This window comes from Zonotrichia albicollis, chromosome 22 (genome assembly GCF_047830755.1).
Source record: "Zonotrichia albicollis isolate bZonAlb1 chromosome 22, bZonAlb1.hap1, whole genome shotgun sequence".
NCBI lineage: Eukaryota > Metazoa > Chordata > Aves > Passeriformes > Passerellidae > Zonotrichia > Zonotrichia albicollis.
The window spans coordinates 630,285-643,998 of record NC_133840.1 but is presented as its reverse complement, the minus strand read 5'-3'; the positions used below and the strand labels follow the sequence as shown (position 1 = coordinate 643,998).

At 50.1% G+C, this 13,714-nt stretch overlaps 1 protein-coding gene and 1 long non-coding RNA gene across 5 annotated transcripts in view; one reads left to right on the top strand and one right to left on the bottom strand.

The window, feature by feature from the left end:
• Positions 1 to 20: 20 nt before the first annotated feature.
• NLK (nemo like kinase) overlaps positions 21 to 13,714 on the top strand; it is a 38,002-nt gene continuing 24,308 nt past the window's right edge. For 2 of the 4 annotated variants that reach the window (XM_005491961.4, XM_074557097.1), the window contains exons 1-2: positions 310 to 467; positions 836 to 1,859. In XM_005491961.4, the coding sequence (XP_005492018.1) occupies positions 1,402 to 1,859 (458 nt within the window). In that variant the 5' untranslated portion in view covers positions 310 to 467; positions 836 to 1,401. Of the gene's footprint in view, positions 153 to 309; positions 468 to 835; positions 1,860 to 13,714 lie in introns of those variants that run through there. The other 2 variants (XM_005491962.4, XM_026796405.2) reach the window with 2 other exon arrangements.
• On the bottom strand, positions 1,385 to 2,498 carry LOC141731417 (uncharacterized). The gene is made up of 2 exons (XR_012583514.1): positions 2,268 to 2,498; positions 1,385 to 2,165 (listed from the first exon to the last, which is right to left on the bottom strand). It is a non-coding gene; the product is annotated as an uncharacterized LOC141731417 (long non-coding RNA).

The following is a 13,714-nucleotide window of genomic DNA, read 5'->3' as shown; positions in this document are numbered from 1 at the left end:
GCCCAGTAACCTCTTTTCTGGCTTTCGTTCCTCTTCATTGGCTAATTGGATTGGATGGGCGGCCACGATTGGGCGAAAAGCGGGTCTCGGAGGCGGGACTTGGCTCAGGAGCATAGTCCATTGGCCGGCGGCCCGCTGTGAGTGGCAGGAAGGTGAGGGAGGCGGGGCCGCCCGGGGTGAGGGTTGTGTGAGGTGAGGGAATCTCGCGGGGTCTCGGCGGCTCCGGGCGCGGCGGCGCGCGATGATTGGCCGGCGGGGTCACGGGGGCGGGGCCGCGCCGTGGGGGGGGCTCTGCACGGCCGCGCGCGGTGGGCGGGGCGCGCCGGGCGCCGCGCGGTGATTGGTCGGGGGCGGCTCTCGCGCAGCCCAGCGGGCCGGGCGCGATTGGCTGCGGGCGGCGTCGGGCGCGCGCCCCGCAGGGGGGGGGGAGCGCGTGCCCGCGGCGCGGCGCGGGGCGGCGGGACCAGGTGAGAGCGGGGCCGGGGCCGGGGCCGGGGCCGGGCGGGGCGGGGACCCGGGGCCGCCCCCAGACCCTCCCGCCGCCCGCACCGCGGGCCCCCTGCCCTCCACCCCCGGCCCGACCCCCCCGGCCCGGCCGGCCCCGCCCCGCCGCGGGTCGCGCTGTCAGGGGCCGCTGCGTCCTGCCCCGCGCCCCCTTCCCGGCCCCGCGCCGCCCCGTCATTCATTCGCCACTTTTCCCCCTCCTTCGCCCCCGCCGCGATCCCTGTCCTGCCCCGGCCCTTCCCTTCCTCTTTCTGTTTTTATTTTGTTTTAGCCCCCTCTCCTCGCCCTACGCCCCCCCTTCACTTTCTCTGGGTCCTTGTGTGTGTTTCAGGCCTTCAAGGAAAAGTTGCAAACTCCCGAGTTGTTGCTGCTGTGAGGGAGCAGGTGCCTGGAAGGAGGGAGCAGGTGTCTGGAAGGAGGGAGCGATGTAGGAGGTGCCCGGGCTCAGGGAGGTTCGGGGGACACATGGAGAGGGTGCGGGAATGGCAGGGCTAGGCTGGCCGGCCCTCGCGGGGTGTTCAGGGCAGAGGCTCCGAGCCCTCCCTCCGGAGGGAAGGGGGATTGATCACGGTGTTTAATTTTTATAACAAGAAAAACAACAAAAATAACCAAAAGTGAAGGAAAAAACCCACCCCGGCCCCACCCCAGCTGCCCAAGGATGGAGTTGGAGTAGCCAAGCCCGGCTGGATGCTGGGGAAGGGGTTGGCGCCCGCACACATGAAGAGACTCCCCGAGTTGTTTGGCTTCGCGAGGAGATAAGGCCAGTGGAGCTCCATGTTTTTAAAGGTGGGCCGTGTATGATGAAACCCAACTTCTTTTAAAGTGTAGCAGATTTAATTTTTATGGCCAAATGACAGCTTGACCCAGTTGTTATCCAATCAAAGGGCATTTTTTTGAATGTCTCTTTGTGGCACAACAGCCAACGCAAAAATGATGGCGGCTTACAATGGCGGTACGTCTGCGGCAGCAGCAGGTCACCACCACCACCATCACCACCACCTTCCTCACCTCCCTCCTCCTCACCTCCATCACCACCACCATGCTCAGCACCACCTGCACGCCGGCTCGGCGGCCGCGGTGCACCCCGTGCAGCAGCATGCCTCCTCGGCCGCCGCGGCCGCCGCAGCCGCGGCCGCCGCCGCCGCGATGTTGAACCCAGGGCAGCAGCAGCCGTACTTCCCATCCCCGGCCCCGGGCCAGGCCCCCGGACCGGCTGCAGCAGCCCCAGCTCAGGTACAGGCTGCAGCAGCTGCTGCAGTCAAAGCGCACCATCATCAGCACTCACAACATCCACAGCAGCAACTGGACATTGAGCCGGACAGACCCATCGGATACGGAGCCTTTGGTGTTGTCTGGTGAGTAGAGACAAAAGTGAACCGGTACCTCCTTGTCATTCTTTACCTGGTCATAACTCATCCTTGGTTTTGTCATTTGAATCAGAAAGCAGGAGAGCTGCTTACTAAGAGCTTTTCTGCTGGTTCTTCTCCGTTCTTAGAAAGTTGCTTCGCTTGTTTGCGTTGGCAGAACGAGGTTCCCGGTGGTGAGGAGCCACCTCTGAGTAACAGCCCACCCTGCCGTTCTCTTCTGAGACAATGCAGCTTGTTTGTGCCCTTTCTGTACCTTTAATTAGAGCGTGCATCCGTGCAGCTAAGCCGCGCTTCCTAAAATTTCAGGTTAACAAATGAGCATTAGAATATTCATTTTGACCTGGCTTAAGAGTCAGAAATGAAAAGCGTATGAAAATGTCTTCCTTGTGCAGTCACCTGTCAAGATCTTTGTCTCACGGCGGTTTGACCTGCGGTAGTGCTGTGTGCTACCTAAAACGGCACAGCTGAACTTTGCTCCCCTCTCAAAAATGGAAATGGGATTTCCTGCCTCACTGTAGCTCTGCCTCCGGCCCTTTTATCCCCCAGCTGCGTTTCAGAGGAGTCTGTCAGCGGAGTGGAATCTCTCCTAATGCATTTTGTGACTACCTTAGAGCCATGTATGTAATTAGTTCCCTTCAGGAGCGCTGACACAAAGCTGGCAGCAGTGTATATATATATATTTATATATATTTGTATATAAATGTTTGTCAGCGTGCCCTGTTCGGAGCTGTGCTGGGAAGCATGAAGGCTGGCAGGGGGTTGTTTGGAGAGCAGGCGTGTTGCAGTGCACTTCCTGCAGCACGAATGCAAAGTTTGCAGCTGTGCGTGGTGTCCCAGCCCTCTGCAGCGTTCCCAGCCCAGCCTCTGGGTGCCCCTGGAGTTTTGCTTTAGGCGCTGGCCGAGCTGCAGCTTCAGCGAGAGGAGTGGCCGGGTCACGGCGTGTGCCAGGCGCAGGCAGAGGGCTCAGCAGGGCAGGCCTCAGGAGGGCAAAGCCCCTTGTGCCCGCAGCCCAGCGCTTCGGGGTGGCCGCGCGTCACCAGCCCGGTGCTGTCTGAGGAGGCCGAGGGAGCTGCAGGAGCGAGGTGCAGGTCAGTGCTGGGGCTGCTCTCGGTGCCTTCCCTCAGAGCTGGGCAGGTCATTTAAACGCCGAGTTCTCCCCGTCGGAGGGGAGCTGTTGTGCAGTCAGCACTGCCGTGCTCTGGCTGTGGTACAGCATTAAAAAGTGGGTGTAAAAGAATGAAAACTGACAAGGAATCTGCTGTAAAAAATTATCTGAAGGTGTTTTCATCAGTTTATATATTTTTTAAGGTATGGAGTTTTATAAATTTATTTGTTAAGGTCTTTGCTTAAATTCATGTAGTTATGTAAGATCAGCCCTTTTTACTGGTGTTTTGTTTGCCTGTGCATTTTCCAGGTCTTTATTTTCCCAGCTCTGTTGGCCAAAAAACAAGGTGCAGAGAGAGATCTGCTTCCACAGTATTCAGTAGAATGAAAGGTCACGCTTGCATATTTAAATATAATATCATTAAGGGTGCAGAGGGGGGAGAAAGGAGGTGTAGAGGGAAGGGTCTGAGTGACATCAGGTAGGAGAGGCAGTGCCAAAGCATCTGCCCATCCCGAGCCCAGGGCTGCGCACCCGCGGGACCTGCCCCTGGGGGACTGTGCCTGCAGAGCTGCAGCTACAGCTCTGCTTGGAGGTAACAACGGCTTGGGAAAGAGAAAACAACAAAGGGGGAGGGTGTCAGCTAAAAGCAGAAGCTGGGAGCTGGGATCCCTCCGGCTGCACTGGCTCAGCATGTCATTGGTGGGAGTGAGTTCCTCTTTGCTCACGAGTGTGTTTGAATCCAGTGGTCACTGCTCAGCTTTTGGCATTTCATGTTAACTTCTGCTGGTGAGTGCAGGCTCAATTTAGGAGTCTGTAAGCAGTAATTAAACTGAATTTTAGTTTCATTCAAAATGTGGAAGAATGCCCACGTAATTGAATTTTATGTGAGATAAAGTAAACACTGACTTGAGTATTTATAGTTTGAGGTGACTTGGACATGAGCAATGTGCTCTTGGGTTCTAGTGTGACACGGGATTCACAGAGCCTGAGTGACGTTGGAGGGAGGATTTGTTGTTTCTCAGTATCTTGTCTGAACATTATTTGTGCTAATAGGTAACTGAAAAGTTTTTATCAGTGCTTCTGAGGGAAATGGATGTTATTGCATAGACAGTTGGGGTATTTGCAGAAGTCTTTCATCTCGTGCTCTGGTGTGTCACTGCTTTGTTTGGAGGCACAGCTGACCTGCAGCTCAGTTCAGCGCATCAGACGGGCGATCAGCGTGGGGCGTTGCACTTCCCGTTACCTCACCGAGAGATTTTCTCTTGGCAGTTGAATTAGCATTTGTCATTAGTTCATTTGTCTGCTGCTCGGTGATGTTTCAGGGTAGCTGATGTGCTGCTGCAGTTTTTCACTCGTGAAGAGCCAAAGCCAGGTGCTTCAGCACTTTGGCTGTTGACCCCTGCGGGCGGTGCTGCCCTGGGCTCCGTGCACATTCCCTAATTCCCGTGTCCTCGCTCAGCTGGCACCTCTTGTGTGGAATCAGCTGTCCTGGCACAGCACCTGCTCTGCCTGCTGCCCTGGGGCCCTGCCACAGGAGGGTGTTGCTGAGCAGGGGCAGGAGGGCAGGGGCTGCCCCCAGGTCCTGCAGGTTTGTTTCCCCACGCTCTGGTTTGGTGAATTGCTGCAAACCCAGTCATGTTCCTCATTTGCCAAAAGCAGAGCGATTTGCTCTTGCAGTGTTCCCTGCTCTCATGTTCCTAAAGTGCCGAAAAAATCCAGATTTTAATGTCAGCGACAAGCTCTGTCTGTGTCCTGTGGTTCAGACTGAGCAGGGCTGAGTTTGGGAAGCCTTGTGTCTGTTCCAAGAATGAGGAGCTGTCCTTTGGAGAAGTGCTCCCAGTTTTGCTGGGGAGACATGCTGCTGCCATCTGGTGGGATTCCTAAAAAAATAATAATAATGATAATTAAAAAATTGTATCAATTGAACCTGCCAAGGCTGGTAGGTTTGAAATAAAGTTTGAAGCCTCAGTGTCTCTGCAAGAGGTGCTGGTGCTGTTTCCATGCACGGTTCCTGAGCTGGTGAAGAGGGAGATAGGGAATGACAACTCTTGCTGCTGGTTCATGGTGGTAACACTGCTGCTGAAATGTGGAAATGTCCTGTTGGCTGGGACACATCTACTCCAGTGGGATAGGAATGTAAGACATGGGGGAATTCTGCTTGTCTTCCTTGTGTCTCTTAATTTTGAAAAGTTATTGTCGTTCATCAAAAACTGTGGAACCAAACAATCTCTCTTAATAATGTCAAATCCGTGTTAAAATGCATCTCTGTGGGAAAGCTGTTACAAGTGACAATAGAAGAAAGTATTTGAATTAATATTTTTTAAATTCCTGATTTACCCCATTTGAAATTGTGTGTGTGGGTTAAAGCACTTGCCTCTAATCCCTTTTATTCAGGAGGTCACATGACAGTACAGCGTTCTAAACAGTTTGGCTGTTGGTGTTGAGACAGGACATCATGTTCAGGCTGTCATAACTTTAAGGGCAGAAATAATTTAACCTTAATCTACTGTTCGTTGCTGGTCTGCAAAGGCCTGAAAATGCCAAAGTCATTGCTCCATAAAACCCAAAAGAATATTGCACACAATGGATTGTTGCCTGGACCCTGGAACTATTTTAAGAGGGTTTTATCCCAGCACTGATACTAAGCACAGCAGCAGGAAAGACGTTCCCAGGATAAACTGATAATCTCCCTCTCCTTTAAAGGAATGTGTCCTGCTGAGCAAGGATGCAGTGGGGATAATGTGTCTGGGACAAAATTGCCAGAATGTATATTAAGGAAAAGAAGGTGTTATGGGTTCAGAGAAGTCTGAGAAGTGGCAGGAGAAGTTCCCCTTCTGCTATCTGATACTGCTGAAAACCACAATGATGTTTGGCATAGTTAATGCTATTAACGATGCCTAGGCTGGAAAGTGAGAGACGTTTAGCAAAAGCTGAACTATAGACATTTCTTTTATGAAATTCGTTAAGACTTTTGGTGGGAGAGGTTTTTTTTCTGAAGTTGAAGCTGTCTGTATAATCTTTTTCCAGTCCCTCAAACCTCACCTGCCAGAAGACAGTACTTGACCATCAGGAATTATTCTCTGTTAATTAACAGGTGGACAGTGGTTAGCTTTGACCTGTGTAATGTGACATTTTGTGTTACTCTGAAGTGACTGTTTTGTTACTGCTGGGCAGTGCTGGTGCTGTTCTGCTGCCCACCCACCCCACAGGAGAGGGCTGGGGTGCATGAGGGGCTCAGTCCCTGGGGCCCAGGGGAGCTCCAGCCCCGTGGCACCGTGCCCAGGGCACAGAGTAGGGGCACAGGAGGGCTGATGGCACTGGGGAGCTCCAGCCCCATGGCACCAGGGCACAGAGCAGAGCAGGGGCACAGAAGGGCTGATGGCACTGGGGAGCTCCAGCCCCATGGCACCAGGGCACAGAGCAGAGCAGGGGCACAGAAGGGCTGATGGCACTGGAGAGCTCCAGCCCCATGGCACCGTGCCCAGGGCACAGAGCAGGGGCACAGGAGGGCTGATGGCACTGGGGAGCTCCAGCCCCATGGCACCGTGCCCAGGGCACAGAGCAGGGGCACAGGAGGGCTGATGGCACTGGGGAGCTCCAGCCCCGTGGCACCGTGCCCAGGGCACAGAGCAGGGGCACAGGAGGGCTGATGGCACTGGGGTGTTCCAGCCCCATGGCACCGTGCCCAGGGCACAGAGCAGGGGCACAGGAGGGCTGATGGCACTGGGGTGTTTTCCAGCCCCATGGCACCGTGCCCAGGGCACAGATCAGGGGCACAGAAGGGCTGATGGCACTGGGGTGTTTTCCAGCCCCATGGCACCGTGCCCAGGGCACAGAGCAGGGGCACAGAAGGGCTGATGGCACTGGGGTGTTCCAGCCCCATGGCACCGTGCCCAGGGCACAGAGCAGGGGCACAGGAGGGCTGATGGCACTGGAGAGCTCCAGCCCCATGACACCGTGCCCAGGGCACAGAGCAGGGGCACAGGAGGGCTGATGGCACTGGGGTGTTTTCCAGCCCCATGGCACCGTGCCCAGGGCACAGAGCAGGGGCACAGGAGGGCTGATGGCACTGGGGAGCTCCAGCCCCATGGCACCGTGCCCAGGGCACAGAGCAGGGGCAGAGGAGGGCTGATGGCACTGGGGAGCTCCAGCCCCATGGCACCGTGCCCAGGGCACAGAGCAGGGGCACAGAAGGGCTGATGGCACTGGGGAGCTCCAGCCCAGGGCACAGAGCAGGGGCACAGAAGGGCTGATGGCACTGGGGTGTTTGTCTCCCCAAGCCTTCCCCCAGCGCTGTGGGGCCAGGCTTGGACCACGAGTTTCCCACTCTTTGTGTTGTACCTCAGTGAGTTCTGCTGTTGTCTGATGCAGATAGACACTGATTTCATAAGGAGGAGGCAGAGTCATTTTTACCCAGTTATTGGAGGGAACCAGGAGGATGCCTAAGGCAAAGGAGGCAGCACTGGAAGCGGGCACAGAGTAGAGTGGGGATGGGGTTTCACAGTCACCATTGCAATGGAAGGAGCTGCAGGTGATGATCTTAGATCCCCATGTCAGTATTTTTTTATAGGATTGCTTTATCTAAATTGGATTCTGACCTTATTTGTGAAGAAATGTAGTAGAACAATGACCTTATTCAGGTTTTTCTGTATGGGAAATTTTGCAAAGCTTTATATGTTTGAGTGGTTGGGGCTTTTTTTCAAATTTCCTGAAAAGAAAAATTCTGTTAACATTTAAATGACTGTTTCCCAAATGGAGTGAATTAAATGAAATGGATATAATAGCTCCTTGCATTCAAATTAGACATTGGGATTAGGTGAAATTCTATCCAAGTAATATACGAGTTGTTCATTATTGTCTTGTAACATGATGCAAGAAAGAAGGAATGTGAATAACATTTTTTTTTCTCAAAGTTGGGCAAGGAGCATTTGGGATAAATTAGTTCACTGTAAATTATGCCAAGGTCAGCATTTCAGAGGTCACTTGAAATGCAAGTTGCTGTGCAGCACCTGCAGACCTTGATGTTGTTTGTATCCACACAGGACTGGATGCTGATAATCCAGTTAGATCCTGGTAGCATTCAGTGTTTTTTCTTTCTTCCTCTGAATTCTGCAAATGTTACAGCTTGTGACTGGATCTGCAGTCTGATATTGATTTTCCAGGAGACATATTTCAGATGTTCTTTTCTCTCTCCCCCTGACTCTTTCACCTCTTTTTAAGCGGATATTTAAGTTGTTGAATGCCCTAATGCCAAACAGAGCTGTTGGTGTTTGGGGGGTGAAGGAGTGAGGGTGCAGCCCCAAGTGTGGGATCCCAAGGCCATGGAAGGGTCTGGGGGAGGCTGCTGGGTGTGCCTGGGCTGCTTCATTTCTCGGGGAACAATGGCATAGAAAGAATAGCTTTGGGCAGGTGAAGTGGAGGAAGCCTTGGGGATATGTTTGAAGTGTTTTTTGATTACTTGTAATGGTTGTATCTGGGTCTCATGTATCTTTAATCCTCTGGAAAGTTCTGCCTCCTGGTCTGGAGTAGGTAATGTGCAGCTGTTCTTGTGAGAAAAGCTGGCTCAAAGGTGTGTCGAGTTTGCTTAAATGGAATTTGTGTTCATTAATGTAATTGGCGATGTTTTTTAAAAGGTGTGTTAAAAATCCACAAAGGGTTTCAAGTGCTAGAAAATCTCTCTGTAGATGCTGTAAGTTTTGGTTTATTGGTAGTCAGAGTAACTACTGCACCTGCTTTGTAAAAGTAGACCCCTGAGTAGGGTGGGAGATGCTTAAATCAAAGTGGCAGATGGCAGGCAGTACAAACGTGTATGGAAAGGGTAGGGACTTCTGGGATCAGTGCTTTGTTTATTGATGATAGTATTTGTTCATCATCAGCAGTAACAGGGAAAAAGTGGATGGGATGGGCACTGGATGGGGTGGTAGCTACAGGTGGTACAAACCACAGCCATCACCTATCTAAGAGGAGTTGTAAAAACAAATGTTGTTGTAGCAGTATTTTTTTTTCAATAATATAGGTCATATATTTTATTTAATTTTTATTTCCCCCACTGTCTTTTCTGACTTTTTCATCACTTCTGCCCATTTTTCTCATTTTCTGCCATTGTCTGTGGTACTTGGTATGAAGTGCAGCTTACCAACAGCACGCTTAAATGAAAACAGTGTTTGGAGACGAGGGGTAAATTGTAGAAAATAAATAACATTTCCCTGTGGAAATCACTGTAGCTCCATCCATAGTGCACTGCAGGAGGAGCCTGGAAAAGAGCAAAGTCATCTCCTCTATAAAACACGTGGCCTTCCTCAGTGTGTCCTGTGGGCACGTGGATGGGCTGCAGCCTGTGGGTGCCAGCTGGGTGGACACTTGTGATTCCAGCATGTGGGTCACAGAACTGAGTCTCATTTGGGGAAATCCCCAGCTTGCCCAGGTCACAAATGCCTTAAAATCACCGAGGTGCTGATGCTTGTAAGGCTCAGTTCTGTATTGTAAGTCTGCTGGGAGCCTCGATCAATGAAGCTGTCAGCTCAGTTTTCTAGGTTCACAGTTCCCTGGTTTTGCTACAAATTGCCTGGGGGGGTTTCAGTAATTGTGGAAAAGTGCCCGTGGTGCTCAGGTGAGCTCAGGTGTGTGAAGTGTGCGCGTGGTGCTGTTCAGGCTGGTGTGGGTACAGCCCTGAGCGGGCACAGGAGGGCACAAAGCTGCAGGGGAGGCAACCAGCTACCAAAATGCTGCTCAGAATGCACCAGAACAGCACACCAAACCTACCAGAATAATCTGGACTTCATTTCAGTATTTAAAGCTGCATCATTTTTTCTTATGCAATCGTGACGGATAAATGAAGGCAGACTTACACCAGCCTTGATATGAAACAACTTCCATGGCTACAGCTCTGGAACATGGCCATGTACAGTCTTTAAAAGTGCTTAGTAAGAATTTGAGCTTTAATCTTGAGGGCTGTGGCAGAATCAGTGTGTCCTAGTAGTATCATTCTTTAATTTCCTGATGTGGTGTTTTTCTATAAAGGCTTGGAAGCATTTGTGTGTGAGTGGAATTTTTATGCTCTTAATGCTGTTGGATATAACATCAGAATGGTTATAGCAGGATCATTGTGTAAAATACATATTCTCTTATTTCATTAAAGTTTCTTAGAACATGATATGATGGTATTTATGTGGGATTTGAAAAAGAAATGTTTTTTCAGAGCATTCTGTTCAAAAACTCTTACAGGAAATTTTGTGGAAAAGTGAAATATACTGGGAACCGTAGTAATCCTTGGACTTCAGAGGAGGATTTTCTTTCCTCCGTTCTCTGTTACATGAAAACACATTTTAATAGTTGCAAAAGAACTCCACAATTGCTCACCAGAGGAGCTGGTGTTTCAGTTTCCTTGTCCTTTTGGAGTGGTGCTGATCCCCAATCTGCTCCTGGTTTGTCTCCATTATCTGGGTGCCACCAGGAGGGTTTGCTGAGTTTTGTGGTGTCAGGGTAGAGCCTTTGCTCAGTGGGACCAGGGAAGCTGGGGATGGTGCTGAGCTGGTGGCCAGGTATTTATTCAGGGTTTGAGATGGTTTATTATGCTTTTTCTGAAGAGTGACTGACTCTGCCTTCTTCCTTGGCTCTGTGTGTGGTGGCTATTGGAGGTAACACACTATATTGTTTGATATAAATTCATGTAACTATGGAAGAGTATTTGTCTGTGAATAGCAGAACTTGCTGCATGGAGGCAGGAGCAGCTCTCAGCAAGGAGCAGTGCTCCTCCTGTGCACGGCTGCTGAGTGTGTGCTGGCACCCTGGCTGAGGGAGGGGAGCCTGGCAGGGCTCTGCCTTTCCCTGGGAACCATTCTGTTCAGCCTTTGCTGCCTTGGGTCCTGAGGGGTTAAGGTGTGCTACAGGAAATACAGGAAAAGTTCTGTCCCAGTCCGTTCTGAAGCCCTGGGTTGGTGCAGGGCACTCCTGTCTGGAGCAGAGCTGCAGGTCACTGCCTTCTGAGCACAAGTGTGCCTCTGCCTTTTAGCTGGGGACCTGCTTGGCTTCCTCCTGCCTTCGTTTGTAAAGGCCCTTGGCAGCCCATGTGAGACTATTTGAAAGCCTCAATTAGAGCTTTTCCCCCCCAGAGATTGCATAGTGACAGCACAAAAGCATTGTTTAAAGGCTGTTCTCATCTTGCAGTATAACTTCTCTTTGGATGTTTCTGTAAGTTCTGCTTGGCTCGCTCAGAGCAGTCTTTGGAAGGAGGATTTCTTTTCAGGACAAGGAAGAGAAGGCATTATTATTTCTGGGCTGCTTGCCATCCATCTTTCTTAATTTTATCAATTCCTAGGCTAGTGTTCTTGGTGAAATGAAGAAAAGAATTTCCCGAGCCTCTCAGTGCTTTGTTGTCCGTGTTGTGTTTGACGCGGAGACCAGAGCTCCTTGCTGCTGATCTGTAGCTGGTGGGGTGATGATGGAGCAGAAGGACGGTGTTGGTGGTTGTTGTGGCCACAGGAAGGGCTGTGGGTCAGACAGGAGCCGTGTGCTCCCCCTGTGAGCCCGCACAGAGCCTGCCCAAGGTCACGGGGGCTGTGTGCAGGGCTGCCCAGCACGGGGGACACCTCACACCTGCCCTCAGCTCTTTGGGAAAACACAATAAAGGCAGTCAAAACACCGCCTGGGGAACTGAGATACTCTTTCTGGTTTTGGACAGAGGTGGGGAGTCTCCCGATCAATTCGCATTTTTCAAGTCTCAGCTCGTATCTCAATTGCAAGGACAGGTAGGAATGGACCCAGAAATGGAGATCTGCCAATAGTTCTGTCAAGGGCATGTGTCTTCTAAGTCACTGTTCTCAGAGTCGCTGTTGTTAACATGATGTACAGGTAAAGACTAGTGGGGTTTAGTGCTTTTTGTTTTCCTGTGGTTCAGCATATGGAAATGAAAAAAACCCCGACTACCAAACACACAACCAACCAAGGCTAGTATAAAAATAATACCCAGCTTTTAAAGTGAAATGGCAGTGAGTAATGATTAGCATCTACTTTACTCTTATGTCTAAACTGAAATTGTTGGGGGCAGAAGCTCCCACATATTAATTGCAGTTAATTTAAAGGGACAGTGGCCTGCATCATTAGTGCTCTGTCCAGTGCTGCTTCACCAGTGAATATTCACATGATGTGCTGGAACAAAGGGATGTGAAATTCAGACCTGCTAGGTTTAAGTCTAAAAGCCATTGAAAATTGCCATTTATGATTTGGCAGAGAAAGAATTTTATCTTGTCCTTGTGGATCCGGACTGTGTGGAGAGGGGAGTGTCTGTGTGTGCTGGGGAATCCTCCTGTGTCAGGGACTAAAGCAAGACCAGCCCAGATCCTGCACTCTGCCAGTCTTTGTGCACCACTGTTCTAAAAGAGAATGTCCTACAGCCACTCTGAGAGGCAAAAATGTATTCTAAAATATCTGTTTTACCATGGATCACTTGATTTGATTGAAGACAGTAAGAGTTCTGCCTAAGAGCTTAACTAAAAGCAGATTTTAATTATGAAGTCGAAAGTACATTTGATTTAGTTTTTCAATTATTATAGATACCTCAAGGTATCAGAGTGCTTTTCTGAGCATATTTGCTCATTGATTGCACTTGAAAAGTCAGGATCAAGGACTTGCACCGTGCTTTTGCCAGCAGGGCATTCACATCCTCACCCAAGCCTGTAAGCTGAGCTGAGCTTCCCTTCTGCCCCTGCTGAAGAGACAAAGCATGTATGCTCCTTTGGTTTGGATTGCTTATTGTTTTCTGAAGCAGTTGAGGAAAAGTAGGTGAATGTTGACAGAATCAGGACCAGCTTTGACCTACTTGTGGCTTTTTTTCTGATCTCTGTCTTGGGCATGTCACCTTATAATTTTTAAGCTACTGTTTACTCATGTGAAACCTCATCTAAAACATTGAGAACTGACAGGTGTTTGGTAATTTGAATATTAAATGTATATATCATCACTCCCACAGTTGTTCCCAAGGAGATTTTGTCACTTACCAAATGACCCAGTAAAGGGAATTCTTCTGTAATAATTTTATTTCATCCTGAACTATTGTTTAAATTTTGAGTTTGAAGTATTTTAGAGTCATTAATTTCATTCCCCTGGAATTGCACCCATGGTAGTGATTCCATCTGTTATCACAAGGTTTTTGACAGACTCAGAATAGAGAAACATATATTAGGATTGTCCTGTCAGTTCATGGAGATCACTGGAAGCTAAATACAGCTGTGAAAGGAGGAGGTCAAAAGGGAGTCCTGCAGGTCAGACCTTGGTGTTTCTGTGGATGGAGATGTGAAACCAAACCAACTGCATTGTAGCATGTCAGTTAATTTGCTTTATAACAATTCAGGCTGGTTTTCTTCCAGTGGGAAGAGGGAGAGACACACTTTCCTTGGAGATTTTGTAATATTTTAAACAGTTCTGTAAGATGACATTTTGTGGGTGAGTTTTGGAAGGGGGGAAAGGCTGAGGATCACTGGAGCTGTGCTGCCTCCAGCACCTGGTACAGGTCACCTGGCCCTGGACCAAGGCATGAACAGGGTTGGCTGGCTTACCTGAAAATTTAGATTTTGCAAATTTTACAGGATTTCAGACATTTGAGCAGTAGCCAAACGACCTCTCACAGAAATTCATCAGCTCCATGTTCTGCTGTTGCAGACAAGGAAGAATTTTGAGCAGTCTCGTCCCACTCTCAGCAGGCTGTTCACTCAAAGGTGCTGCTCACCTCTCCACTTCAGTG